Genomic DNA, 26845 nt, shown 5'->3' on the forward strand with positions numbered 1-26845 from the left:
ACGGGTGTACAATATGCTAAACGACACGTTGTACTTTAAATACATGGATTACCAAGTTGAGGGGAAAGAAAAGATTTCACTGCTCTAAAAAATTCAATATTGCTATCCTATCACCAGTAATTTTATATAAAGTCTGAAAGAAAAAACAGAAATTAATAAATGAAAAACTGAAATGCATAATTTTCTAATTCCAAAGCATCTGAATAGACTAACCAGACACAACTAAACCAAATCACCCAAAACTAAGTATCATTGTGACAAAAACCCACATTCAAACGTATAAGTATTGTTACCAAAAAAATTTTCACACGTGGTAAAAAACCTACATAATCTCAAATTGCTAGTGCCATCAGCATCAACTTAATTCTGTGTTCTACACAAAATATACTTCCATGACTAACATTTTGTAAAGTTAACAATGTTCCTTAATAAAAATGGCATGTAGGTTATACATTCTTACCACTGCATATTCATTGAAATCCTAGTAACACCACCAAGTTATTCTTCTATCGCGGTGGCATTTCATACACATTGTCAAAGATGGATTGTGCAAAAAATACATTCCTTTCTTTTAAATAATTTTTGAGAACTCTTCATAATAAAACATGTGGTAACATAGATAAAAAACAACAAGTTTTTAAAATGTTGAATTACCAATCTGTACACTTCACCTTTTTTGATGACTAGTGAAAGCGACCAAATGATCCCCTTTATTCTGGCGGCAAATGGGATGCGTTGATGGAAACTAATTGTGGTATGCTCCTCTCCACCTACCTGTCACTGCTGGTACTACTGCTGCTGCTGACTGAATCACTGCTTGATGACCTACTCCGGGACCCACTGCCACTGGGAGATCGCCGTGACCGTCCTTGGCTAGGTCGTTGTGGGGACTGGTTTCCTGACCGTGAGGAATGTGGGGATCGACTTCTGCTGTGCTGATAATTCTTTTCCTGGCGTCTCCCCCTTACTTCCCGAGTAATATCTTCCCTGTAGAGATCTCGGTGCACTACACTTGAAATTGCAAACTGTTCCCTCCCTCTTTGTTCATAACGTGGATCATGAGCTTCAAATCGAGTTGGACTTCGACTTCTTGACCCATAATAAACTCCATGCTGTATAGTTCGATCCCGAGGATCTCTATAGTAATCCTGTTCATAATGTCTGGGACGATCAAACCCTGCTGTTGTACGATCGTGGTGTCCATAGGCACTATGATCATAAGTACGCTCCCTGTTATCAGAAGCCCTGTGTTTTGTTAGGGGAAGGGATGGGAAGAGGAATGAAGAAAAAGACAATCAGTCAAGCATTCCCCACACAGCATGAAGATCTTCTAATTGCTCCCTCTAAATACCAGCAAGATAAGCATTTGGTTTTTAGCTAGTGAATATATAGAAACAATAAAGAAATTGGCAAAAGCATTATATTCAGTAGCAGTTATTAAAAAGCTGAATGCTTTCAATTTTTATCCTTCACAGTAGACCATCATTTCCTAATACAGTTGATAATATACTAATTATTAAGCTTATATTTCCTATTCTCAAATAGTAAAGTTAGGAAAACATTACTGCAGAAGCCATTTACCAAAGGCTAATTAATTTGCTGAACATTATCTTAGTAAAAATATACCAACTCATGTAGTTATTTTAAATTCTGGAATTTCCATATTTCTATTCATAATCTTCATAATTACTTTATAAGCATAACTTTTTAATTGCTTCCCATTTTAAAATTCTTCCATGCAAAATATTATAACAGAATTACTTTTTTGTTGACATTCTACAGATTCAGAAAACAGAAAACACTGAGTAGCAAAGCCACTAAACTATGCATAGAGTCAAGTTGACTTAATCAGCGAGGTATAGAACCGAGCTTACAATGTACTGCAGAATCATTTTACACTGACCTTTCAGCAATGAAAAGAAGCAAGCTGATTCCAAAGCATTACTGCCATCAGCTGACACACAAAAAACACAATTTCCTAATCCATGAAAGACAAAGACAGGCAAAGAAGCTAACAGAGGTGCAAGACACTGAGATTCTATTGGCTAAGTGCTGATTGAATTTTTAGCATTGCTAATGACTACTGGAGTTAGTGGAAAGATAGGGTTGACTGGGTTAGGAGAGGGGCTAAGATACGCATGGCAGGGCATACCAACCTTTTTAGACTGCAGTAAACACGACCTAAATCCCAATTAAATCTAGGGAGAGAAAAGTGTACAAACATTCCCAATTTGGTCCCCTCTTAAAGGGGTAATCCAACTTCGGATAGTGCTAGTGCCGCATTGATTTGGGGATTGTATCAAGAAAACTGAACGCCCAAGAAAGATAAACTTCCATTGCCAGTGTTACGTACATTCGCCTCAAACAGATAGCTCCCAAAGTTTAATAGTAACTCCCAAACCCCAAGACCTTTCTGAGATGCGGAGTACGTTCAGATTGATGTATGATGGTAAATAGATGTATCCCAATTCGCGTTGACATTAAGCAACTATAACCGTTACTCCCAGAGCACAGAGCTTTCTTCTAGTAGTAGGTACATAACATCCATTTTCTAGCAGTCAGTTGCCACGTCTTATAATATTTTCATATTTGATCTGAAAGTTAAAAATGTAATGTATCCACTAATAGATTTCCCTTGTTTGATTGTCCACTGGTACAATAAGTAGAATCATGAAGAGTACGAAACACAAACCAGGTAATCCAAACTGCCATAAAACTACTTTAAGATGAATATAATCCCATGTTGAAGAGATAATACCCTCCATTCCATTATGCAGGAAAGTGAAATTCCAAAATGTGTAAAAGCTTCTACAAGTTAATCATTGGACCAGAAATATCCATAAGATCCAAATGGCATGAATCAAAATAGACAGTACATACGTAGACCCTTGCATGTGTTACGTTCTCAATTCTTCAGTTTTCCTTCAAATAAATTCATGTTGAAAATCATTAGCTGTAATATCCTTCAAGGAAAGTAGTAGATCAAAGAGTACTACATCTTCGTTGAAATATTTCATATCCAAAGAATGTGCATCAATATCTTACACTTAAGCCAAAGCCAATATGATACTGCAGGAAGTCTTCAACGTACTTCAATATTGTCTCAAACAGTAGGTCTAGTAACTCCATAGTATTCCTCAGGTTGGTTGTACCAGGATGCAATATCATAGCCACTCAATCGAAGGGATACATCCAGAGGGAACTGCTTGCAATCCATGGAGAAAAAGGAAGCTTATTACGAGGGTTAACTCCATAGTAACTGATAAAAACCTTCCATCAAACTAACCAAACTTATCCCAGGAGTAGTCATCCAGCCAGCTGCAGAATAGATCCACTGCGAAGAGGCCAGAGCTGCTACTGGTTTCAATGCTCTTCCACATCCAACAACGGCACGAATGTATAGATTTCCTCATTAAATCCATCTGGGAACCTAAACATGAGCTGCTGCTTCTCACACTATTTATCAACACCCTGCCTAGAGAAACCTTGGAACTTACCCATCAAGTCTCCGTTCATAACGTCCTTCCCGTCCATGTAGTGATGGTGGTGGTCCATATGTTGGCCCCCCACCACCTCCCCTGAACCCTGAAACCTCTCTAGTACGAGTTCCTATAGGAACGGTATCATCTAATCCCCGAGCAGCACTTGGAATAGTGCCAGGCTCATTGTAATCCGTTCGAAGGTCCCGGTCTCCCATTTTGTTGACCGAATTATGAGCTTTCTGTGCACTTTTGATGTCCACAAAATCCACAAAGGCTGCCACTCCTCCTTCTGAGCCCCTTTTGGGAAGAATTTTAACACTTTCCACACGGCCATATCTGAAAGAAAGAGGAAAAAATATATAAATATGTAAAACACAAACTAGCCAGGACAAGTTACAATCAACATTTTACATAATATTGCAACATTTAAACAGTATTATTTTCAACTTTTCCTTTTAGGTAAAGAAGAAAATTAAATGCAACACTGTATTAAATTCAATACCAATGCAAAACATCACAGCAATTAGTACATCTAACATCTCCAGACACCCTTCAACCGATCCTAACCTTGGGTGCTTTTGTGTCAAGTTTGCATAGTCCCTGCATCATTCTTCTCCTGCAACCCGCACCTCTCCCCAACCCATGTCCCCAACAGTTGTGCTTCCACTCACATGCTAAAGATGTGCTGATTGGTGAATGAATTTGTTATTCAGGAGAATAAGAGAGGAGAGTTGATAGAGATGTCAGAGAGAAAAGAGGGATTAATGCCTGTCTTGATGACTAGTGTGAATATGGTGTGCTGCAGGAATCTATAACAAATTTAATTTTGATGTTTTTTTAAACTATATCCTCTAGCTAATATCTATACTCTTTCAGAAAATATAGCCAACATCATGAAGAAAGTATGACAGGACAAAGAATGGAGGACAGGGGTAAATTCTAAATTACTGTCAATTTCTTGCATATATTCTCTACCTGATCACCAGATTCCAGACCATGGTACTAATGAATATGTAATATTGTTGATTTGAGGACATACATATTTTGCTATCAAAGCCAACATAAGATCCTAATTTACACTGTGTAAAGAAAACCTCAAATGAAATTAACTGTGTGGATTATTTTACATCTGATGCAGAAATTTGAACAGAGCACAGTAACAGCAATCATGTATATTTCCAACATTCACTGAAATGAATCACTGATTCCATTGGTAGCTTTTCTTCCTTGTTCCTATTCTCACTTTCAAAATCAGAGTCCCTACTTCCTCCAATCTCTTATCGGTTTTACTCCATTAATAATCTTAAGAGTCCCAGATAATTGCCATTTTCCCATTCCTCAGTGAATTATCCATTGATGCTTTAGGATATGCACTCAGTACCCTGATGATTAACAGCACTAAATAAATTCCAATGGAAACAATGGCTCCTGCTAAATTCTTAAACAGAGAAACATCAATGTGCTTTAACCTGCTGAGAAACATAAATTCAAGTGTTCCTACAATGCATAAAATAAGATTTTTGTTTTCCAGGTTAAAATGATCCCATCCACTCAAAAAGATAAAGATAAAAGATCAGATTTATTTGGCACAATGTACATTGAAACAGTGAAACATACAGTGAAATGAGTTATTGAGTGTCAACAATCAATGCAATTCAAGATGTGCTGGGGTCCACCCACAAGTGTCACTGTGCTTCTAGGGCTAACCTGGCATGCCCAAAATTTACTACCTTAAGTCTTAATGTCTTTGGAATGTGGGAGGATAGGGAAAACACAAAAACCCTTTACAGACAGCGCTGCGAATTGAACCCCAATTTTATGCTTTACACTAACTGCTATGCTACTGTGCCATCCCATATTCATTAAATATGCAAATATTCATTACAGTCAACACATATATAATGTCCAACACAGCTAAACAATTCTTATAAGAAACTTTAAATTGTCATGTCATGATTTTCATTTCACTTGCCCCATCTCCACCTTTTCTTATTAAATTGCTAGCTTCCACTTGTTGAAGAGTATATCATTGGGACTTAGCTTGTAACTTAGAAAATGGATTATGGTCAAAATTTTACATTGTAAAAAAAATGCAAAATGATGTTATTACTAATGAATGTGCTAAAAGTAATACAACAGAATGTACAACCTATTCTTTTAAAGCATAAATTTTAAAAAATAGATTCCCATCAGTTCTCTCCTAGAATGTCCTTATCTTAGCCTAGAATTGTTTTATGTTTTCTAGGAAAGAATCTGCAGGACAGTGAGGAGTGCAGGGAAGCGAGCTGTTCTTGTAAAGGCCAATAATGATGAGGGGCCAAATGACTTCCTCCGAGCCAATAATGATTTTGTTGTGACACTATCTTTCTTTGACTGCATTCTGGCACTTGAAATTGATCATTTTCTTGATTACAAGAGGTAATATAATCTCATTTTCAACTATCACAATATAAAAACATGTTTCTCTTACAACCTGGTGGTATAAGATTGCTAATTTCCTACAGATTATTGTAAAATACCTACAAAGTTTCTTTTGGGATGCTACTGATCCACCAACCCCTTTGGCAACTCCAAAACGCAATTGCGTGTATTTCCAGGAGGTGTCATTACATAAAGAAATAAAATTGCTCTTCAAACCTCAGATGACTGGGGTTTGTTCTTGCACCCTAAATGTTTCTCACCTACGCTGTTCAAGACTTATCATACTCAATAAAAAAAACTGTTGTCAGCAGTTCAGTGGGCGGGGGCAGGTAAAACTGCGGATAAACGTGGAATCTGTACATGTTTTATTAGGGATGGTTTTATCTTTATAGAATTATTTTAAGTTTCAGTAAATCTCTTACTATTACTAGAAATAGTTACAGCTATGTTATATGACAATTCGTGACTGTATAAACATAAATAACGCATAAAAGGTACAATTTTGAATTAATCTGATCAACGTTTTTGCATCAGTAATTACAAAACCGCAGGCAGTAAAATACCATATTTTCACCAACATTTCTGTGACTGCTGTTATCAGATTTTTTTTTTCATTTTAATCCACTTTCAAATACATGACCTGTTTACAGGCTTGTGTGTACTTTCAGAAACCAAGGCCGTTTAAACAAACGACCGGACTTTGAGCAAATCCCCAGAGCAGCTATTTATGTGTTTTTCCTCAGTGACGAGTTAAACTGGCCGCATGACACACCTTGTGGCTGCTTTCCAACAAGCTCTCCCGACTGCTGCAGTCTCGCAGCCGACCAGCGGTGCAATGCTGTAAAATGGCGGGACATATCACAGGCATCAAACGGACACATATAATGGCGGGAGGTGAAGGGGGGAAAAACTCAAAATTGGGTCATTGTAGTAAATCAATAGCGCTAACTCAAGATGATCGGTTATTTCGATCCCGTCAAACATAATTTTCCCTAAAGCAATCCTTTTCTTTTAATTTCAAGGACATCAGTCTTCGTACGATTTTCATTGGGTGCAGTCATCAAATAATCTACCTTTCAGAAATTGGGTGGATCTAAAAAGGATATCACATGATCTGCTTCTATTGCAGTTTCAATGCGGTATGTTCTAATTTGTACTTGCTTCCCTACGTAGTAAATATATTTTTAAAATCCTCCTTTTCTTGCAAGTAGAGAGGTAGTTCGATTTCCCACTTTTATCCAGTAACTTTTACAAAGATCTCCATGAATGCGATTATATGTTTGTAAATAATTCGTGATGCGACGAGAGTGACGTTTATCAGCGGAAAAAATTGCCTTGTTTGCTTCTGGGCAAGCCTCTTGGGAGAAGCGAATGCCACACCGACATTTTTACACAATGCACATTATGTGGAGCTAGAAACTGCTCGACTACTGCAGAAATCCCGCATTCGAGGTTTTTTTTAATTAAGTTTACTTCTTAAACTACGCGGGATAATAATTCTGTTTTCACAACGGCAACATTTGAAAGGAAACAATGTCCGACTTAATGTGTGAAGAAATTATTTATGCTAACTCAAATATAAACTATCTGCACATCCTATCCAAATTCTGTACTTCTGCACCAGGAACATTCAGCTAATGTTACAGAAGATTGTTAGTACAGGGAGGGCGGTGCGAAGAGTACAAAACTTTTTTTTTCCTTTTTCCCAGTTTTGACAATTTTCAAAACGAAATGAAAACAAAACTATATGAAACAATCTGTACTTTCTACAGATGTTGCTGGATTAATAGTGTTTTCAGCATCAAGATAATTTTTCAGACGCCAACTATCTGCAGGTTTGTTTCACTTCGGGGGGGGGTGATAAATAAGAAACTCTCAAACGCCTGTTTATATGGTAGCAACTTGATCAACGTGACAGGGGTGAAGACATGCTGAAGACAACATGACTTGGAAATTATCACTTTAAAAACACAGAATGAAAATTTGAAAATAAGAAATGGTGGGTTACTCATCATAAATACAATTAGGTTTTCAAACCGTCACTCCCTCACTACGGAATCCAGTGGTATAGCCAGGAATCTGTTAACCTGACATGGGATCTACAATCCATAGATTTCACTGACTGTGGAGAAGGAAAAGGTCTATTTATTTTTGTTTAATGGTGGTTTGTTTAATATGTTATATTATCATATCATATTTTTACTGAGTTAAGTATTGTATGTACCGGTAATTAGTTTTGCTACAATAAGTGTATGGGACATTGGAAAAAATGTTGAATTTCCCCATGGGGATGAATAAAGTATTTATCTATCTATCTATTACTAGTTTAAAAAATGTTAATGCCACACATTGAAAAAACAATTTAAAGCTGACAATATTACAGTTGGGCTGTGGCATTTTGTGAACAGAACTTGTTCTGAGATTCACCCACTGACCACTGCTCTACTCTGGTTCTATTTGATCGAGCTTAACCTTCCCATTCAAATAAAGTAAGTTCAGTCAAGTGGCAATAGTGAGCAACAGTAACATCAAGGCCTTTTGGCTGCATTAGACCACTTATCTCTTTGCAAAGCAGCACTCCATATTATGAAAGTACTGTTGGTTTTTAAAAGATTGAGCTTTACACCACATATAAAAATGGTTCCAACTGCCCTATTGGTGATATTCCAGAGTGGCCAAAACTATCAACTCAATGTAGCATTTAATTTCCAAAGCTCTCTTCAAAGATCCAACAAATGACAGAGAATAGTCAACACCTATACCAAAATATCTTTGTTGTGTGTGGCTTTTCATTGATTCTGTTGTGTTTCTATGTACTTACTGTGAATACCTGCAAGAAAATGAATCTCAGGGTAGTACATAGTGACATATATGTATGTACTTTGAATTTTGAATGACCAGACCTGTTTAACTTATATTGAAACAAAATAGATGCCAGAAATATCCATAAGGTCAGAGGGTGTCTATGGAGAGAGAAAACAGAGACCTTTTAGATCAATGACTCTTCATCTCTCTCCATTGATACCACCTCACATGCTGATCGTTCACAGCATTTTCAGTTTCAGATTTCCAGCATATGCAGATGTGATATACATGGGGTTTTTAAATGTCTCTGATAAGACATGATAAAGACCAAAGCATGTAGAAATCAGACAAACAGGCTATCTAACAAAGCTGAGAATTATTAAAGGCAGTTACTCATAATGTAAGAACAAGGAAATGGATGTCCCAAAAATACCACAATTAATCTTCAGTACTGCCTGTATAATGCTATATCAATTTTCATACAAAATGAATCATGCATTACGAAATCACCTTGCCATGCAAAAGAACTCTAAGCTAAGTAAAAGACAAGTAAAAAAGTTATCCAAAATGTAATGCTCCATGACGTTGCGTAAGGAGACCAGTTTTTTGATTTGTTAACTATAAACCTTACTTCTTATAAACTTATTGACAATTTTTCTTCTGATGTTACAACAGTGGCAACATTTCACTTAGGCAGCACAAATGTCATCACTGTTAGTTATGCCTTAACATGCAAACTTAACATACACCCTTTCTGCCACTGCTTGCTCCAGTTATACAAATTAGTCACATGCAATTTTCCAGTAACAAATCTGTGCTGCCTTTATTTCAGGCAATACATTCCATGGACAAAACAACATAGCTGTTTCCACTTACTCAGCATCTTTAGTATGATAAAAAAATAACCAAGTGTTCTAGCAGCAATATTAATGTCTGACAACCAGTTGCACAAGGAGAAATTAAGAAAAAGTACCTTTGCTGAAATTGGATAAGAACACAAAAGCATGTTTTAAAAAAGACCCCTCAGGCCTACACCACCATTCAGTAGAATTATCGCTGATCTGATCTTGGTCTCGGCTCAACTTTCCTGTCTGGTTTCTTAACTGTTGATTCCACTAAAGTCTAAAATCTCTTTCAATTTTGAACATACTTAGTGATTCAGCCATCACAACATTATTATAAAGATTCACGACCATCTCATTAGGTCTTATGTCCTGTATTTCACGAGACAAAATATTCTTTCAAATTGTGATAACAGGTTGCATAAACTTGGGTTGTATTTTATTAAGTTTAGTAGGATAAACAATGATGCAGTTGAGTTGTCTAAATATTAAATTCAAAAGGGCAAAAAGACAAATCTGAGCTACAATACTTAAACAATGTTCTAATTTTGTACTTAACTATTAAAATCAAATTTCCAGATAACTTAGTATCCATAAGCATCATAAAAATTGAAGTGGATCATATCTTGACCAAGACTTGTTTAGTCAGTAAAAATCTTATGTGTATCTGCTAAATACATAAAATACCAAACAACTGCTAGCAATATATTCCAGACTTTTTCCAGATTACAGGAAATTATAAATTATTTTATCCATGCCGTCATTAACCATATAGATCCAAATACATTGCTGTTGTTTAAAACAACCGTCTCCACTCTAGCCAGTATATAACAAGTAAATCGAAATTTACAAAATACTATTTTTGTAAATGCACACTATATCCACACCAAGTATACACATCTTTGTATGTCTACTTTCGATACTTTAAAGATGGTTGGTGGTTTCACAATTTTTTAAAACACATAAAATTGTCAGATATTTAGCAAGCAGAGACAGGGTAATTTACTCAACAAATTAATCCAACATTACAAAAATATTGGAGACACAAGAGATTGCAAATACTGGAATCTGGAGCAAATAGAAAATGAGATCCTTCATCTGGATTAAGAGCAGAAGGGATAAATATAAATATACGAGGGGAACAGATGGACAAGAGACACTACACTACAATTATGACTGCATTGTTCAAAATGCTATCAAACTAGAATTGTTTTCAAGATTTCAAGTATGCATATGCTCTATATTGTATTTTTAAATATGTGTTCTAGTTACAAACACCAAGTCTGATTGTCCAGGTAGAATTCTTAGCTACAGTTGTTCTTTCCAGCTCCAAAACTGACAATTATCTAACTTCATTATGCAGCATAACATGAAGGAGTAAACAACTTAAAGGCATGAAATCCTCAATATTTAAGTGCACAACAAAGATTATAGTGAATTGCTTAAGATACATTTGTGGTGTAGTATCGAAGTAAAATATTGCCAAACAGTACTTTAAAAAAATCTGGCTGGTGGTGTTAATGGCATCACAGCAGACTTTGAGGTAAGTGATTCCGCTTTCCATCCATGCTAGGCTGAGTGGCGAGCTAGCACTTAGCCTAGTAAAAAATAGACAAATGCTAAGAAATATCAAGGTTGCTGGCCGATGAGCCACAAGGTGTGGAGAGGAACAACAACACAAGTTGTAAATAATAGGTAAAGCTTGCAGAGCTTATTGTTTGTCGGATCATTAACAAAATGTTATGATGTAAAGTACTTACAGCTAAATGATGCTGTTTATCCCCTAGATGAACTAAAAAGTATAATCTTTGTAGAGGAGGTACAGGAGCCTGAGACCCACATTCAACTATTGAGAAGCAGCTGCTTCCCCTCGGTTATCAGTTTCTGAATGGTCCATGAACACAATCTTGTTACTTTGACTTATTTTTGTAATTTAAAGTGATTTTATGTCTTTTCATTGCACTACTGTTGCAAAACACAAATTTCGTGTCATATAAATCAGTGTTAAATCTGAATCTGATTTTGATACATCATAGCTTTAATATACTGCTGTATTCTTCCTTCATTGTGGTGTCAGCCCAAGATTTTGCTGCAGGTTTCACACCTCTGCTTGAATCCATTGCAGACCAATTGTAAATCAAAGTCAATATTGGTTTATATTTTTGAAAGGTTGCATTTTAGATAAAAAATACTGATAGGGAATTGTACGCAAGTATGAGCAATACAGTTGTATTTAGGAGGAAGATTGTTTCCCTTGTATATGAAACCAAATGCAGACACAGCAGCAGGACCAGCTGGCACCTTTGTTAAATATTGTGCCAACAAACCTTAGCTGGTGGTTTGGAGCCAGTAATTTTGGACAAGTCATGATTTATTATTCATCTTTTTACTGCTAGCCATGCAAAGCCAAACTTTTCATTCTACAATCTTGTGCATAATTTACTTCACTTTATCTCTAAAAAAATGTACACATGGATTAGAAACACTTTTCAGATACCACATGCTGAATTCATTTTAAAAATTGTTCTAAGGTAATTAAAGTAGACTACTAACATCAATAGAAAATATCCTATTTGAATTTGATTCCAACATTAGTTTGACCATTGCGAGATAAATGAAATTTAAAATGTTCTCATTATGATGAAACTTCCACAAACTATGCATAAGTAATTTATTGAACAGTAGCAGTACAGTAAGTGCAGCCTTCTTGGAGATGGGGCAGGAGCAGTAATGTCAGTTGCATTCCTGATACAATAATCATCTGAAGTGATCCCAGGAAGAAGGTCAGACCAACATGGAATGTAAAATCAATTTTCAGATTTTGGAATGAATCTACCTTTCCCCATATCAGTAGGAACAGCTAGCTATCTTTAATAATAATAAATGGTCAGGAAGAGTAAATTTAAGTTTAGGCCCTTCCATTTTATCAGAAAAAAACTTCATTCAATGACTCCTAGACAAAATAATTCTTTGTTATTAAAAATGGACTTTCGAGTTTAAGTTATTACAAAAAAGTGCTTTATTTTAAAATGCAAACTAATCAAGATTAAACCTAATCTGTATTCAATTCAATAAGAACATTTCTCCTGAATTTAATAATTGTTCCAATTAGATTCTACTGCAATTTAACACTCTTCATATACCAGATCACAAGGAGGCCACGCCCTCTTCTTAGACCAGACTGTTTATACGCACAAAAAAATGACAACACAGTGTACACTTGAAAATTTTAACGATTTGAAACATTAATGCCAAATCTTCCTTTTGCTGAAGAAAGCATCCAGGCTACCGTCGCTGAATTCGCCCGCCTTGCTCCTACTTTTTAAAATATTTCTTAAATATACAACAACGGTGTATGACGAAAGAAAAACTCGTCGATCAAACGCTATTTAACATAGATCCACTTTATGCTAAGCTAAAGGTTTCCAACGATTCTCTACGCTGTTACAAAATAACATAAGCTGCAAATACAATGGTAAGTATTAAATACACCAAATATTGAATATTGTAACAATGAATTAGCTTGAGCTTTGTTTCACAACCACAAGCTTATTTGTATGTTTCCCCTGAAGTAGAACACTGTTCCAGATCGTTTCTTTCTGAAGCCTTTTGCACCCTCCCTCCCCCTTATGCGTTTCTCGCGTTCTCCAGTGGGGGAGGGGTGGGAACTGGCTTATTTGCATTTCAAACTGTTATACAGAGATACCGCGCTCTTCTATAATTAAATATGAATATAGACATCAGATTCTGGAAACCACAAATCGTTTCAATTCTTATAACCGTTGTGGTAGTATACTACGTACTAAAATTGTTTTAATTCTACAGATCTTTTGCTCGTCCAATCTACTGGGATAAAGCACTATAAAAACTGCAAGAATGTTTTTCTGCCTCTTAAAGAATTAAAACAAACTATTTTAATATAAAGATGAATTTATTAAAAAACGTATTTATAGCACTTGTAGATGTGCTCCCGTTCGCATCCACGTGGAGACATTGTCAAGATTAAGACACATTATATGCGTTCATATACAAATGATGTAATGCAAAATGATGGAATTTACATTACACCAGTAAACCAATCTATAAAATCTAGACATAAAGAACGTCCAAAACGCAGGATAATCGATGCTTATAAATGGGAAATAGAATAGGCAAATTCATCTTTATTGCAGTCATTAAATGCATGTTCTACTACTTCATATAAGATTTTTGACAAACTCCAGACTTAGATCTTATGTAATTAGATGTAACTTAAGACTGCGAACTTGATAACTTTGACAAATCACCAAGCAACTATAACTAAGCGACTTAAGCATTGATCTAAAATGTAGAAACTTCTTACTAAAATCCTTTATCTAAACACGGAATGCTGGCAAAATATACCGGATCCCCTTGTTACTATTTGTTTTCCATCGCACAATATGACTTTCAAATACCAGTTCCTTCTCCATTCCTACTCCTGTCAAAAAGCGAGAAGTCAGGTGCAGAGGTTTCGGAACAATGTATTTGCATCTTTGTCCAACCCTTCGGCCTCTTTCCATTTGTTAGAATAAAAATGTAATGATTTTCGATGCCTTCACACCATTTTGAACACGAGATAAAAACTCTTACAGATCAAGTCAACCGTGGTTAGTTTAACTAAGATTTATCGTGGTTTTTTTTTTAAATCAAGCAACAAACACACGGTTTATTATCAGGTCTGATAATCTCAATGAAATCGGTGTTAAATCCCTAGTGCGTTGTGCAGTTCATAACGATATTTCCACGGGAAAAAAATCGATGAGCTTTCCCGTATTATTTTAAGTTAGCTAGCTTCTGTTCTTCAATAGTTGTGATGCACCCTCCAACAGTTTTGGTATGTCTTTTGTGTTCAAAAAACGTAATAGGGATCAAGGACGCAAATTTATAAGACCATTAACATATTGTTTCACAAAATACTATGTCAGACATTATAGTCACAGCATCATACACAATATGGTAATTAGATTTTGCTACACATCCTCCGACAAAGTACATTTCAAATGCCAAACGTGAGGTATGATGCCGAGAATGGGATCCGCCATTTTACTCACGCTAGCACCACACGCTACGCTCAGTATCCCTATTTTGTCATTACCCTCTACATCAATACAACCGCTGATTAAAACATAACAGTTAAAGTTAGAAGCAAACAGTATGCACACTTGCGACTGGCTTTCGCAACGTAGCCATGTTTTAAAAAGTAAATTAGGTACAATTTCCCAAATTCCATCCATACACGCGAATTCGAACCTTTTTCAATTGAAACTCAGATCACTCATTCCTTTCTGGAAAATGCAATACAGTGCAAGATCTCCAGCTGAAAGATCAGAATTCATCATAGAGAAACAGGAACACATTTGAAAGCATGGCACCTAAAACTTAGTATTTTTAATCAAACGATTTCAATGGCATATTTCCTGCCAGCAGAAGTGTATCACGAGCCTGCAAATTTTCTTTCTTCGCTATGCAGGGTCAAGCAGCTTCTTCTGATCGAAGATAAGCGGCCCCTTTGCTATTAGCAAATGTGTTGTGCAGGATTCCCCTCCCCCAGTCCTGTTTCCCACAGACGGTCCTGTCCTCCATTACAGCTCCCATGTGTCTAAAAACACATCCTTCCCTCTCACGGGGCTGGAGCTTCCCAAACTCATAACGTTTTCCAGCATTAACTGGACGTTACTGCAAACTTCACGCTGCAGCGCACAGCGGTATTTTAAAAAAAGTACCGATTTAGCTAAGTAGCTGACTAGAATGAGGGGGGGGGGGAAGACAAAACGTGTTTGTGTCCCATTTCACTTTTTAATTGCACGGTCTTTCTTCTCTGCGGAGCTCGTCGAAGCTGTCTGGTGACATGAGTGAGCGTATATAAGGAGATCGCCTCAAGATTGTAGCAATGCCACATAACAATAGGAATACAGTCGGGCCGCCTGTGACCCGCTTTGCTAAAGTGGAGGATGTGAACTTAATCAGCAGTGTGTGTGTGTGTGTGTGTGTATATATATGGATCTCACCTACACAGCTGCAGCAAGACGCCGGCACTTTCTCCGGTTTCAGTTTACCCGAGCGGACTCGAAGCCGGGCCCACACAATAATACACTAAAAAAGAGTGTTTACTTCATCTCTCGCACTGCCAACTTACCGCTTAAAATGCTCGATAATCTTGTCTTCGCGGACATTTTCCGGCAAATTCCCCACCCAGAGGTGCCTGGTTTCTCGTACCATCCTTAGCGAGTCATAGGACCCCCGTTCAGTGTGTGAAAGTCCGTGATCGGGGTTGGCTGCTGGCGGCCCCAGGCCGGGTTAATCCTTGAGGTAAAATCCCACCATTAGGCTAACGCACACACTTACTCCTCGCTCGCGCCGCCCGACCTGACGCGTTTTTTTTTCCTCGAGACGCTAACAGTGCGTCCCGAGACCCGATACTGAGGAGAACCACGCATGCGCGGAATCCGCGACCGCGGGCGCGCAAGCGCCACGAAACCCCGGGTCGATTCGGCTCCACGCACGCGTGGAGAAACCCTCGCCTCCCTTCCCCCTCCCCACCCACCCCCTCACCCCGCCACTTCCCAGCCGAAAGAATGGACGCCGTCTGCGCATGCGCGCGCGCTATCTTCCCCCCCATCGTTCGGCTGGAGCCGCGGCACCCGCGCGTGCGCAGTGGGCGCAGCGCCTCCCCCGCTGCGCGACGCAAAAGGCTCCACAGCGGCAGCAGAAGTGCGCGTGCGCAGAAAGATAGCGAGAGGGGAAAAAAAAGCGGTCTGGCGTGTTGTCTGCGCAAATGTGCAGAGTTGGTGTCTAGTGACTGGGAGGAAAGTTCTGGAAAGGCTGCTGTCGGCGCCGGAGCGCGATGAATAGAGAGGAATCTGAGAGCGCAGTTCCAGGGATATCCACTATTCCATTTAAAGAATAGATCTGTTTAATCCGTGTCCTTCGACTAATACTAGATTTTGGATGTTCTGAACGATATGGGAAGATTTTAGATGGCTTGAACGCCGAAATGACCGATTTGAGGAAATACAACCTTCAAAAAAAAGAGCTTGTTACCAGTAGCTTTGTCAGAAAACTGCTGTGTGTTCGTGGGGTTTTCTTACAGGAATATCGTCCATTTCAGTCCTTTGTCCCTGTCTTTGTTCCCCTCCCCCTTCCCTTTCCAATCGGCGCCATTTTAAGGCGATGGAAAGTTCTGGAGAGTCCGCCATTTTGTGGCAGCCAATTTTCTGCCCTAACAGGGAGTGCAGCGCCTAGAAACTGCTGGAATACCAGAAATATAGACTACCTTGTGGCTTAAAATAGTGGAATAACAAGCACTTAAGCCCTATACGATCTTAAAGTGTGATCTTTCTTGGAAGATGCTATTTCGTTTAGTCATATTGCTAAATAAAACTGGCTTTGCGTCCAACCTATACAGATCAACTGTTACAAGATCGCTAAATTTAGGATATGTTAAATTTATATCGGGTTGGAGAGAAGGAAAGAATTCTCTGGGGAAAGGACAACAGTTTGGGTAGTGATACCACAATACAGTAAGTGTTTCAGAAAGGAGACCAATATAAAATACTTTATTAAATTTTGTATTTAATCATTACGTCACCATTCAAACATACATTTACAAACATATGTACAGACATAGCCTGATGGGTCACATGCTTCTCACGCTCTTGCTGTAAAATTGAGACCAAAAAAAATCACTTAAGTTTTAATAGTTTTTTGGGTGGAGGGTTCGTGTTAAAACGGGTTTTCCGGCGATCAGCTGTTAGTGGGGGGGGGGTTAAGTTTAAATGCTGATTGAAATTGCGAAATGTTCTTTGAATTCAGTTTGTGTGTCAAATGGTGCAATAGGCGGTTTCAAATGCCTGCTGTTTCAGCAGGCCCATTTTTATCGAGGGGGGGAAAGAAAAGTTTCAGTTATATAACGTGTTTGATATTCTGGAAATTAGCTGCATATCACAAAGTTGAGACGGAAATGGAACTTGGTTGCAGAAAGGTTACTTGTTTGACCTATGTACTTTATAATCAATCAAGGATTATGTTTACTGTTCTTGGGTATTTAGCCATAGTGACCTTTGGTGCAAGATACCGAGGAGGGAAGGGCAAGGCTGTAAAGTACATGACTCATACGCTTACAGCTTTTTCAAAGGCTGCAATTATGTTCTGAGTTCTGCAATTGGCACACACGCAATATTCTTAAGGTTGCATTTTATGATAGTAGTCATATAAAAGCAGAACTCATAAAAAGGGTAATGGCGTAGTTATCGGAGAACTTTGGATTTGTGTTTGGTGCTAATCAACAATAATTCAGAATTTGTTCCAAATGGAAGCTTTTGATCTAACTAATGTACTGCATTGTGTCTTGTGTACCTGATAATTGGGTCTTGTTTTAGTTACACGTATTTTTAGAAAATGCCCTTTGGAGGCACTTGCATTATTTCTGATTTTGTTTTCTTTCTCTGAATCATCTATGGTAGACTCAGGGTATTAAAAAAAGAGAATTCTTGTATGGAAGGGAATATATTTAGAAACCCAGATGAATACAGGTGTATGTTAAGCTGTTCAAATGTTTTCGAGTATCAGGGATATGACATTTATGCAGGAACATGGTGTTGATATAGAAAATCAGCCATGATTACCCCACTTTTATTATTTGTGAAGGCTGGTAATAAATAATTTTGTAAAGTGAGCACTTCAATTAAAATGCATCACAAAGCAAAATTGAAAGTGTTTTCTGGAGTTTCCTTGTATTTTACTTAATGATAGTGAACCCAAATTACCTTTGCAGTCTTCACTTGTGTGTAGTTGGGCATCTTTTGGTTAACACTTCTTTGCCCTGTGCATTTTGTCCTTTCCAAATAAAACAGAAACAGAAGAATGTTACCCCAAAGGCCGGTGTGTGCATGTATATGTCTTTGGATTACATTCTGCTGACTAAACCGGTCCTAAACAGAACTGCAATTTAGCTTCATGTTCCATTTATATGTGTACTTAGTGATGTTTTGTAACAAATTCAGTAGTTGCTTCCCAGCAACCAGTTTTGTGGTTTCCCAGCAACTACCTTTTTGTTTTGTGGAAACCATGTACATTTGTTCCAAACTGGCTTTGTTTGCTATTCATTGGTTTAACTGTAAATGTAACCATAAATAGTTACTACACTTTTTGCTGTATTTTATGTTTATTATTGAGGTTTCCAGAAATTCTCTGTGATCTAAAAATGGGTCACATTGCTTCAAGTGCCTTGATATTAAGAACATTTTATCTGAATGATTTGTATTTTAAAAATGTAAGTTTCTATTACAAAGCCACAAAATAGGAACAAGGTTGTCCTGTGGCTGAACTGCTCTAGACCACACCTGTGCCAGTTCCAGAGAGCCCTCAATTGTGTAATCATACAAAAATGTATTCAACTCCCCAAGGTATTAGTCTCCTCAAACTTCTGGGGTACAGAACTCCAACATTTAACCACCTTTGGTGAAAATAATTTGTTACACAGCTTTAAATGACTGTTTCCTTTCTAACTCTGCCTTCTTACTCATGGAAACATCTCAACCTATGTAATGCTCCCTTAGGAATTCACATATCAGTAAGATTGAAGATTTTCCTAGTCTTTTCAGAAATTAGCAACTTCACTGGCGGACGTTTTCCAAATATATTGAGCTGTCAATTTGGTGGAAACAGAAGAAGAATGGTAAAATTAATTCAGCCCAACATGGATTGTCCCTTTATTTGGGTTATTTCCTGTATTTAAATAGAGGGGAATATTCTGCATGATGAACAGCATCTATGCATAAAAGCATTTCACATCAATGATCAATTATCACTAGTTATAGAATCAAAACACCGCACAGGAATAGGCCCTTCAGCCTATTCTGCCTTTCAGCCTGAACCTGAATAGAAGCACTCCATCTTCCTCCCATCCATGTACCTATCCAAATTTCTCTTAAGTGTTGAAGTTACGACCTCTAGTTCTAATCTCACCCTACCTCAGTGGAAAAAAACTTGCATGCATTTACCTTAAATTTTACCCCTGCTTACATTTAACCCTCATCAAATCTTCTCTCATTCTCCTATACCCTAGGAAATAAAGTCCTGATCTATTCAACCTGTCCTTATTACACAGATAATGGTTCCTGTAACATTTGTGCATGGTAACTTCCCAGAAACAACAATCAACAGATTGGTTTGGATCTCCATTGAGGAATAAATATGAATGGGGTAGCAGGAGAAAACTTCAGCTCTTCTTCAGAAGGAAGAGCATTTCTCTTAGAAATTATAGCAGGGGTGCTTGTGCATCCGTCTCTGGAGCACTCTTCTGGAGAAGCCCACCAAGAACAGAATTGGTATCAACTATCTCCTGTCACAGACTGGCATCTAATGAAGAGTTCAAACTGCAATGCCAATGTGGGCAGAAATACTGGCTTTTTTTGCTATCCAAATGCTCCTTGACCTTAGTTTTTACAGCATTGTTTTTATTTTTGGTTCCCAGAAACCAGTATTGTAATACTTCTTAATTATATGTGTTTGAATTCTTTTTTTCTGATAACGATAGTTCGTCATTTGACCTTTAAAAAATAGGTTTCTAAAATGCAAAACATAGTCTCTAAATGCTAGCAGTTAGATAAGCTTCTTCCATATTGTGAATGTCTTTTATCATTTCTCTGCTTGTATTATTCCAAACATCGATGTTTGCTACTTGATTTAATGGCATGTACAATTTAGGAAACTACTTTCATCCATTTCTAAAAATGAATACACGAGCTTAAATTAACTTTGTTTATTAGCATTTATTTAGTTACTTTAAAATTATCACATTTCCTTAAAGTTCTGATGCTCTCCTGACGAACCTTAAAGTATCCATGAAATGTTTCATGGGTGAATTCCTCTGGACACCCATATGTATGTCTTTTCCAGATCAAATCATTGGCTGGCATGCTAATAATTTTCCCCTCAATTCAAAGATGTTGCATTTCACTTAAATTCACACCTATTTATTATAGGTGTGTGGTCATGGACCTTTTCCTCTTATAACTATTTTCATCCAAGTGAAATCCTTGGATGTAAACAGACACGAGGAAAAAGTATGTGACCATAAACCTACATTACACCAAGTTATTCAACTAACCATGAAACTACTAGGTTATCTAGAGAGAAAGAAAATGGTTTTCTGATGCCTTTGAGGGATGGAAATACCTCTTTAGCTGGTCAAGTGTATGTGTGACTCCAGATCCATTGATTTAAGTTGACTTCGAACTATATCCTCAATTATATAGAAGCATTGGATTAGGAGTAAACCATCTGGCCCTTCAAGCCTCCTCTGCTATTCCAATGATCACACCAGATTCTTAGTACCATGCTTTTATTTCTTACTGTCCTTGCTGAATTCTGTGCTTGGACGTCTGTCTCCCTTTAAGTATATTTTGCAACTTCTTCTTCACCTCCTGTAAATCCTCCCATCTGAATGGGGGAGGAGGGAAGAGTTTTTATAAATCTCATTTCAGTATTGTCACCCTGTATCATGAAACTGTCACCCCGATTCCAGACTCTTTTCCCTTTCACCAACCTATCCCTCCCTCTCTTCACCTACTGACTGGCAACGTCCAACGTTCTGTATCAGCCCCAATTTCTCCTTCAGTGACCATAAATCCCTGTATGGTAAGACTATCCTTGCCAAAACTGAGTATTGTCTTACCAAGGTCTTCTATAATTTTAGTAAGACAAGCTTGCTCCTGTCTTCATTACAAAATGGCATGTAGACCAAAATACTACTTGATACTTCAACTGCTGGCCACACTTGCATGTTTGCTTTTGATGACTGGTGTATAAAGACATTGTATCTGTTTACATCAATTTATTATTTAAATAATATTTTGCCTTTGTGTTTTTCTTACCAAAGCTGATAACCTTCCTACCTATAATGTTTAAGGGCCAATTGAGGCAACTATTGGGATATTTTACCTCCTCCACCTCCCTCCCCTCCCGCCCCACATTAGGGAACAAAAAAAATTTAGACCTACCTTGTAGATCTGGGGCCTTCTGAAAAATGCATGATTGCAACAAATAGTACTTGTTTATGTTTGTCTTGTAAACTGTCATTTTGCAATAGTAGTCTCATTCAGGATTTCCATCAATCTTAAAAATTCTTGGGTGATATTAACCTTTAGTTGAGATAGTAGTGTTAGTTAGCCTTGCTGCTGCTTTCATTGAAATTAGCTAAGATTTTGGAGGACTGCTGCAAGACACTTATGACTTATTTTTTGCTCATAATATTTAGATTGCATTTTTGTTAATCTTCAAGAAATATCAATTTAGTAGTGTAATGTTTAACATTATGATGCTCCAACCTGTCAAACTAAATTATTCTGATTTGGTTTGGATTTCTCAATACATACCTTGTCCTGATTTACATATTAAATGTGTGTTGTAAAATGACCAAATGTTGTTAAATGTGGAAATTACTGTTACTAAGCATAGTTATTAATATTTTGTAGGTTTCATACTCAGAATAGTGCAATGATTTATTTCCCTTCTGAGAACCCCTGAAATCAACTGCAGTAGCATCCTGAATGTGCAGATTTGTAATAGGAACTCTTTTTCTATTTTGGGAATTGAATCTTGCTGCTTCTGTTAGCTAGTATGCTTCAAGAAATACATTTATACCAGTGTGTAATCACTTATTTTCTCAGCAGCATTTTACCTAGACTCGATGGTAAAACAGCTATCATACTTTTTTTTGCAGAAATATAACCCTTACGCAATATTACAAGTATGGATAAGCTATAAGTTACACTATTAGGTTGTACTTGGGGGACGTTTACTTTGAGGATTTTATTATTCTTTGTACAAGTGAAAGGTTTTTTCTGGTTTTTTTTGGTAGTTAATTAAGGAATATATTACTATGAAGGCATTATTTAAGGCCCAAAAGAAATTGCATTTGAAAAAGGGAACTGCCATCTTGAATCATTATGGTCTTTTTGGTGATTTATTTCTACTGTGTTTCCAAAGAGTTGTGTGTGGCTTCAAGGGGACTTGCAAGAGTCAATAATCTCATATCTGTTTTCAGCTTGTGCACTTGGGTAGGACAGGTTGTGATTATGGCTATTGTGCTTGGATTTGTCTACATTGCATTTTGTTTTTATGATGTGACCCAGTGGCTCTTGCATTCATCATCTTGAAGTGTTTTGAGAGACTGGTCATGGTATGCATTAATTCCAGCCTCACAAGCAATCTCGACTTACTGCTGCTTGTCCACTGACATAATAACTCTATGGTAGGCACCATCTCCCTGACCTACACTCATCTCTGGAGCATCTGGAAAGCAAAGACACCTATGTTAGGCTATTGTTTAATAACCACAGCTCTACCTTCAGTACTACAATTACAAACTCATCTGTAAACTCCGAATCCTAGGACTCAGTGCTTCATGGCCAATGGACTACATTCAGTAAGGATGGGCAGCCAACACTAGCATACCATAAGACTGCATCCTTGTCCCCCTACCCCATTGCCTATACACTAACAAATGCATAGCCAGATTCTGCTTTAATTCCATGTGCACATTTGTAGATGACACCACTAAATGGGCTGTATCTTAATGAGTTGAGTAAAGGAAGCCTAGTGATATGGTGTCATAACAACCTTTTCCTCAGTGTCAGTAAAACAGGAGCTGGTCATTGATTTCAAGAAGAGGACGCAACACATAGCGCCTCTTTACGGTAACAATGTTGACATTGAGACAGTTGATATATTCAAGATCATGAGAGTGAGCATCACCAATAGGCTACCCTGATCCAATCACATTGATAGGACCTTACTGCTCCTCTACTTAGGAAGCTAAGAAAATTTGGCACAGCCCCTTTGACCCTTAACAATTTTTATTTATGCACTATAGAAAGCTTCCTATTGTGTTGAATCATATTATGGCAGTTCCTCTGCTCATGACTGCAATAAACTGTAGAGATGTGAGCACAACTCAGTGCTTCACGGAAACCAGCCTCCCCTCCACAATCTCTGTTTACACATGTCACTGCCTCAGTAAAACAGCCAGCATAATCAAAGGCCCCACCCACCCCAGACATTCTCTCCACTCCCCTCTACCATTGGGACAAAAGCCTGAAAATATTCCACCAGGCTCAAAGACAGTTCTTTCAATAGAAACTATTGAATGGTTTCCTGATGTAATAATATGGACTCTTGACCCCTCTCTACTTCAGTGATCTTTCATCTTACTGTACCTGCACCACACTTTCTCTGTACTGTAACACTTTATCCTACACTTTATTTTACCTTGTACTTAATGCACAGTTATAATGTATGGGCAATATGCAAGACAAATTTATCCACAGTACTTCAGTTCAAGTGACAATAATAAATAAATTTTCCTCATAGTCAATGAAATAATACTAAAATGCAGCAGTTGGTTGTAAGGAGACATGTAACTTGTGCAAACTATTTGGTGGCAGCACAAATCAGTGTTTAGCCCCCTGTACCTTTTCTTGATTTTCTCTTGCACCTCTCGAGGCTAGAATGTATTTGCAAGCTACTCAATCTCGACACATTCTCCTTGTACAAATTGTGTAATGCAAAGTGATGGCACAATATTCCACTGTTTAGGCTACACAGCCAAGTCCAATATTGCACTTGGCAATTATAAAAATGGTATCCAGCAGTTGGAATTGCTGGATGGCATTTAGCATTCCTAACTTTTTTCCTCCTTATCCTGAGAACAAATGTTTTTTTGCCACCCAACCTTTGATTAAACCACTTGGCATAAATCAAGGATTAAAATTGGTTTGTATTATTTCAATTGTGTATATTGATTTCTTTTACCGTTTCATTGTGATGCAGTGGAAAAGACGTACTTCAATATGAATTGAGGTGGGACAGTTGCTGCTGCTTTTAAAGACCCTTTGTTATTCAAGTGACATATATATAATTAGTTCTGTAATTATGCTGGTTCCAAAATGTAATACAACCTAAAGCACGATTGCTTATATTTAAGTTGGATATATTTTGGGGGTCAGTGTTATTTGATGTGTGCAACTTCTGATCTAATGTAAATAGGAACAGATATCAAGTACAAAGATTCACAACTTTTAATATGAAATAGTGTATTAAATGTGCTACATATGTAAAGATTGCTTAGTCCTTGGAACTGGCAGCAATATATTTGGAGCTGGTATCAGGAAGATAAATGTAAAACTTTTTTCATAAAATTAAAAAAAACTTGGATGCAGTTGAATTAGCTTAGAAACATGCCATCTTGCCCATCGTGCCTGTACCCATCTCAAAGGCTTACATGAATGCATTTTTTCTTTTACATTGAGCTTGTGTAGACAAGTACTCTTTACTTATAATGCATGATACAGTAAATTAAGTCATTATACAGGCTTTCCATTCCATACCTGCCCAATCAGGAAGTGATGACATAATTTCACAATAGGGAAAATGTGACTGCCAGTTTGTATAGCCCCTCAGTGTTATCACTAAATTTGTAAGGAGGGTGCTGATGCCAGTCTTATAGCTGATAGTTATTTTGGGTTTGATCATCGGCTATTCATCAAATCTGGTATTTTCAAGGGTTTTTTTTGGCACATTAGAGCTAAGTATACAGAAGCCTCTCACATAAATGGGGTCTGAGGAATGGTTTTTCAGCAGTCTAAGTTCTGATACTGTCTATTTGAAGTGATTAGAAACAAAATAGAGATCTGCAACAACAAACAGCAGTTCACAAGTTGAATAATTCAGTTCTAAAATCTGGTCTTCAAGTAGTGGAGCTGGTACTTAGGGATATGTTACAAGTCTTGCAAAGGATCTGTTTGTTGAGTGGAAAACATCCTTCTTCAGTTGGGTCAGGAGATAGAACAATTCCACATTTCTGTAATACAACATGAAACATTTTAATCCACAGAATGAGTAAATAGACATTACATTCCAAACTCTTCACTAATGCTAACTTGAATTGCTAGCATCCTAATCCTACCACAATTAATCTGATTGTGACAAAGGGTCTAAGTGGATTTCTCAGCACACAGCCCTGTCCCTAGATTAACACACAAACAATATCAACCCCAGAATATGTACTCAAAGGAAATTATGAGTGATGCTCCCAAATAAATTAAGTCACTGGACCATTCCCTTTACAGAAGTTTGATCTATTCCTGGTCTTCATTAAAACTGACTAGACCTTGGCCTCAATGCCTCCTTGTGCAATTAGATCTCATTTGCAGACCCCAGTCAGTTCGGATTGGCAACAACCTCTCCATCAGCAAAGGTGCACCACATTAAACTGTGTGTTTAGTCCCCTGCTCTACTCACTTCACTCTTGCGATTGTGTGGCTAAACACAGCTGCAATGCCTTATTCAAATTTGCTGATGACACCACTGTTGTAGGCCAAATCAAAGATGTTGATGAAGCAGCATATAGGAGGGAGGTTGAAAATATGGTTGAGTGGTGTTATAACACCAACCTCTTATTCAATGTCAGCAAGACCAAGGAACTAGTTATAGACTTCAGAAGGAAACCAGGGGTCCATAAGCCAGTTTTTCATCATAGGATCAGAGTTGGAGAGAGTTAGCAACTTTAAATTCCTAGGTGTTATTATTTTGGAGAACCTGTTCTGGGCCCAGAATGCAAGTGCAATTACGAAGAAAGGATGGCACCAGTTCTACTTCCTTATTGTTTGCTGAGATTCAGCATGACATTAAAACTGTCACAAACTTCTACAGATAGACAATAGGTGCAGAAGTAGACCATTCGGCCCTTCGAGCCTGCACCGCCATTTTGAGATCATGGCTGATCAATTCCTATCAATACCCGGTTCCTGCCTTGTCCCCATATCCCTTGATTCCCCTATCCATAAGATACCTATCTAGCTCCTTCTTGAAAGCATCCAGAGAATTGGCCTCCACTACCTTCCGAGGCAGTGCATTCCAGACCCCCACAACTCTCTGGGAGAAGAAGTTTTTCCTTAACTCTGTCTTAAATGACCTACCCCTTATTCTCAAACCATGCCCTCTGGTACTGGACTCTCCCAGCATCTGGAACATATTTCCTGCCTCTATCTTGTCCAATCCCTTAATAATCTTATATGTTTCAATCAGATCCCCTCTCAATCTCCTTAATTCCAGCGTGTACAAGCCCAGTCTCTCTAACCTCTCTGCGTAAGACAGTCCAGACATCCCAGGAATTAACCTCGTGAATCTACGCTGCACTTCCTCTACAGCCAGGATGTCCTTCCTTAACCCTGGAGACCAAAACTGTACACAATACTCCAGGTGTGGTCTCAC

At 37.7% G+C, this 26845-nt stretch overlaps 2 protein-coding genes across 4 annotated transcripts in view; both read right to left on the bottom strand.

Moving 5' to 3' along the window:
* Nucleotides 1-15994, bottom strand: part of spen (spen family transcriptional repressor) — an 85307-nt gene extending 69313 nt beyond the window's left edge. For all 3 annotated transcript variants that reach the window (XM_073031831.1, XM_073031830.1, XM_073031828.1), the window contains exons 1-3: nucleotides 15708-15994; nucleotides 3498-3818; nucleotides 775-1245 (exon numbers count right to left, since the gene is read on the bottom strand). In XM_073031831.1, the coding sequence (XP_072887932.1) occupies nucleotides 775-1245; nucleotides 3498-3818; nucleotides 15708-15790 (875 nt within the window). In that variant the 5' untranslated portion in view covers nucleotides 15791-15994. The remainder of the gene's footprint in view (nucleotides 1-774; nucleotides 1246-3497; nucleotides 3819-15707) is intronic.
* An 8634-nt stretch (nucleotides 15995-24628) lies between these two features.
* Nucleotides 24629-26845, bottom strand: part of fblim1 (filamin binding LIM protein 1) — a 34182-nt gene continuing 31965 nt past the window's right edge. Inside the window, exon 8 of the mRNA XM_073031832.1 lies at nucleotides 24629-25433. Within this exon, the coding sequence (XP_072887933.1) occupies nucleotides 25320-25433 (114 nt within the window). The 3' untranslated portion in view covers nucleotides 24629-25319. The remainder of the gene's footprint in view (nucleotides 25434-26845) is intronic.

Source organism: Hemitrygon akajei, chromosome 29, assembly GCF_048418815.1.
Source record: "Hemitrygon akajei chromosome 29, sHemAka1.3, whole genome shotgun sequence".
Lineage (NCBI taxonomy): Eukaryota > Metazoa > Chordata > Chondrichthyes > Myliobatiformes > Dasyatidae > Hemitrygon > Hemitrygon akajei.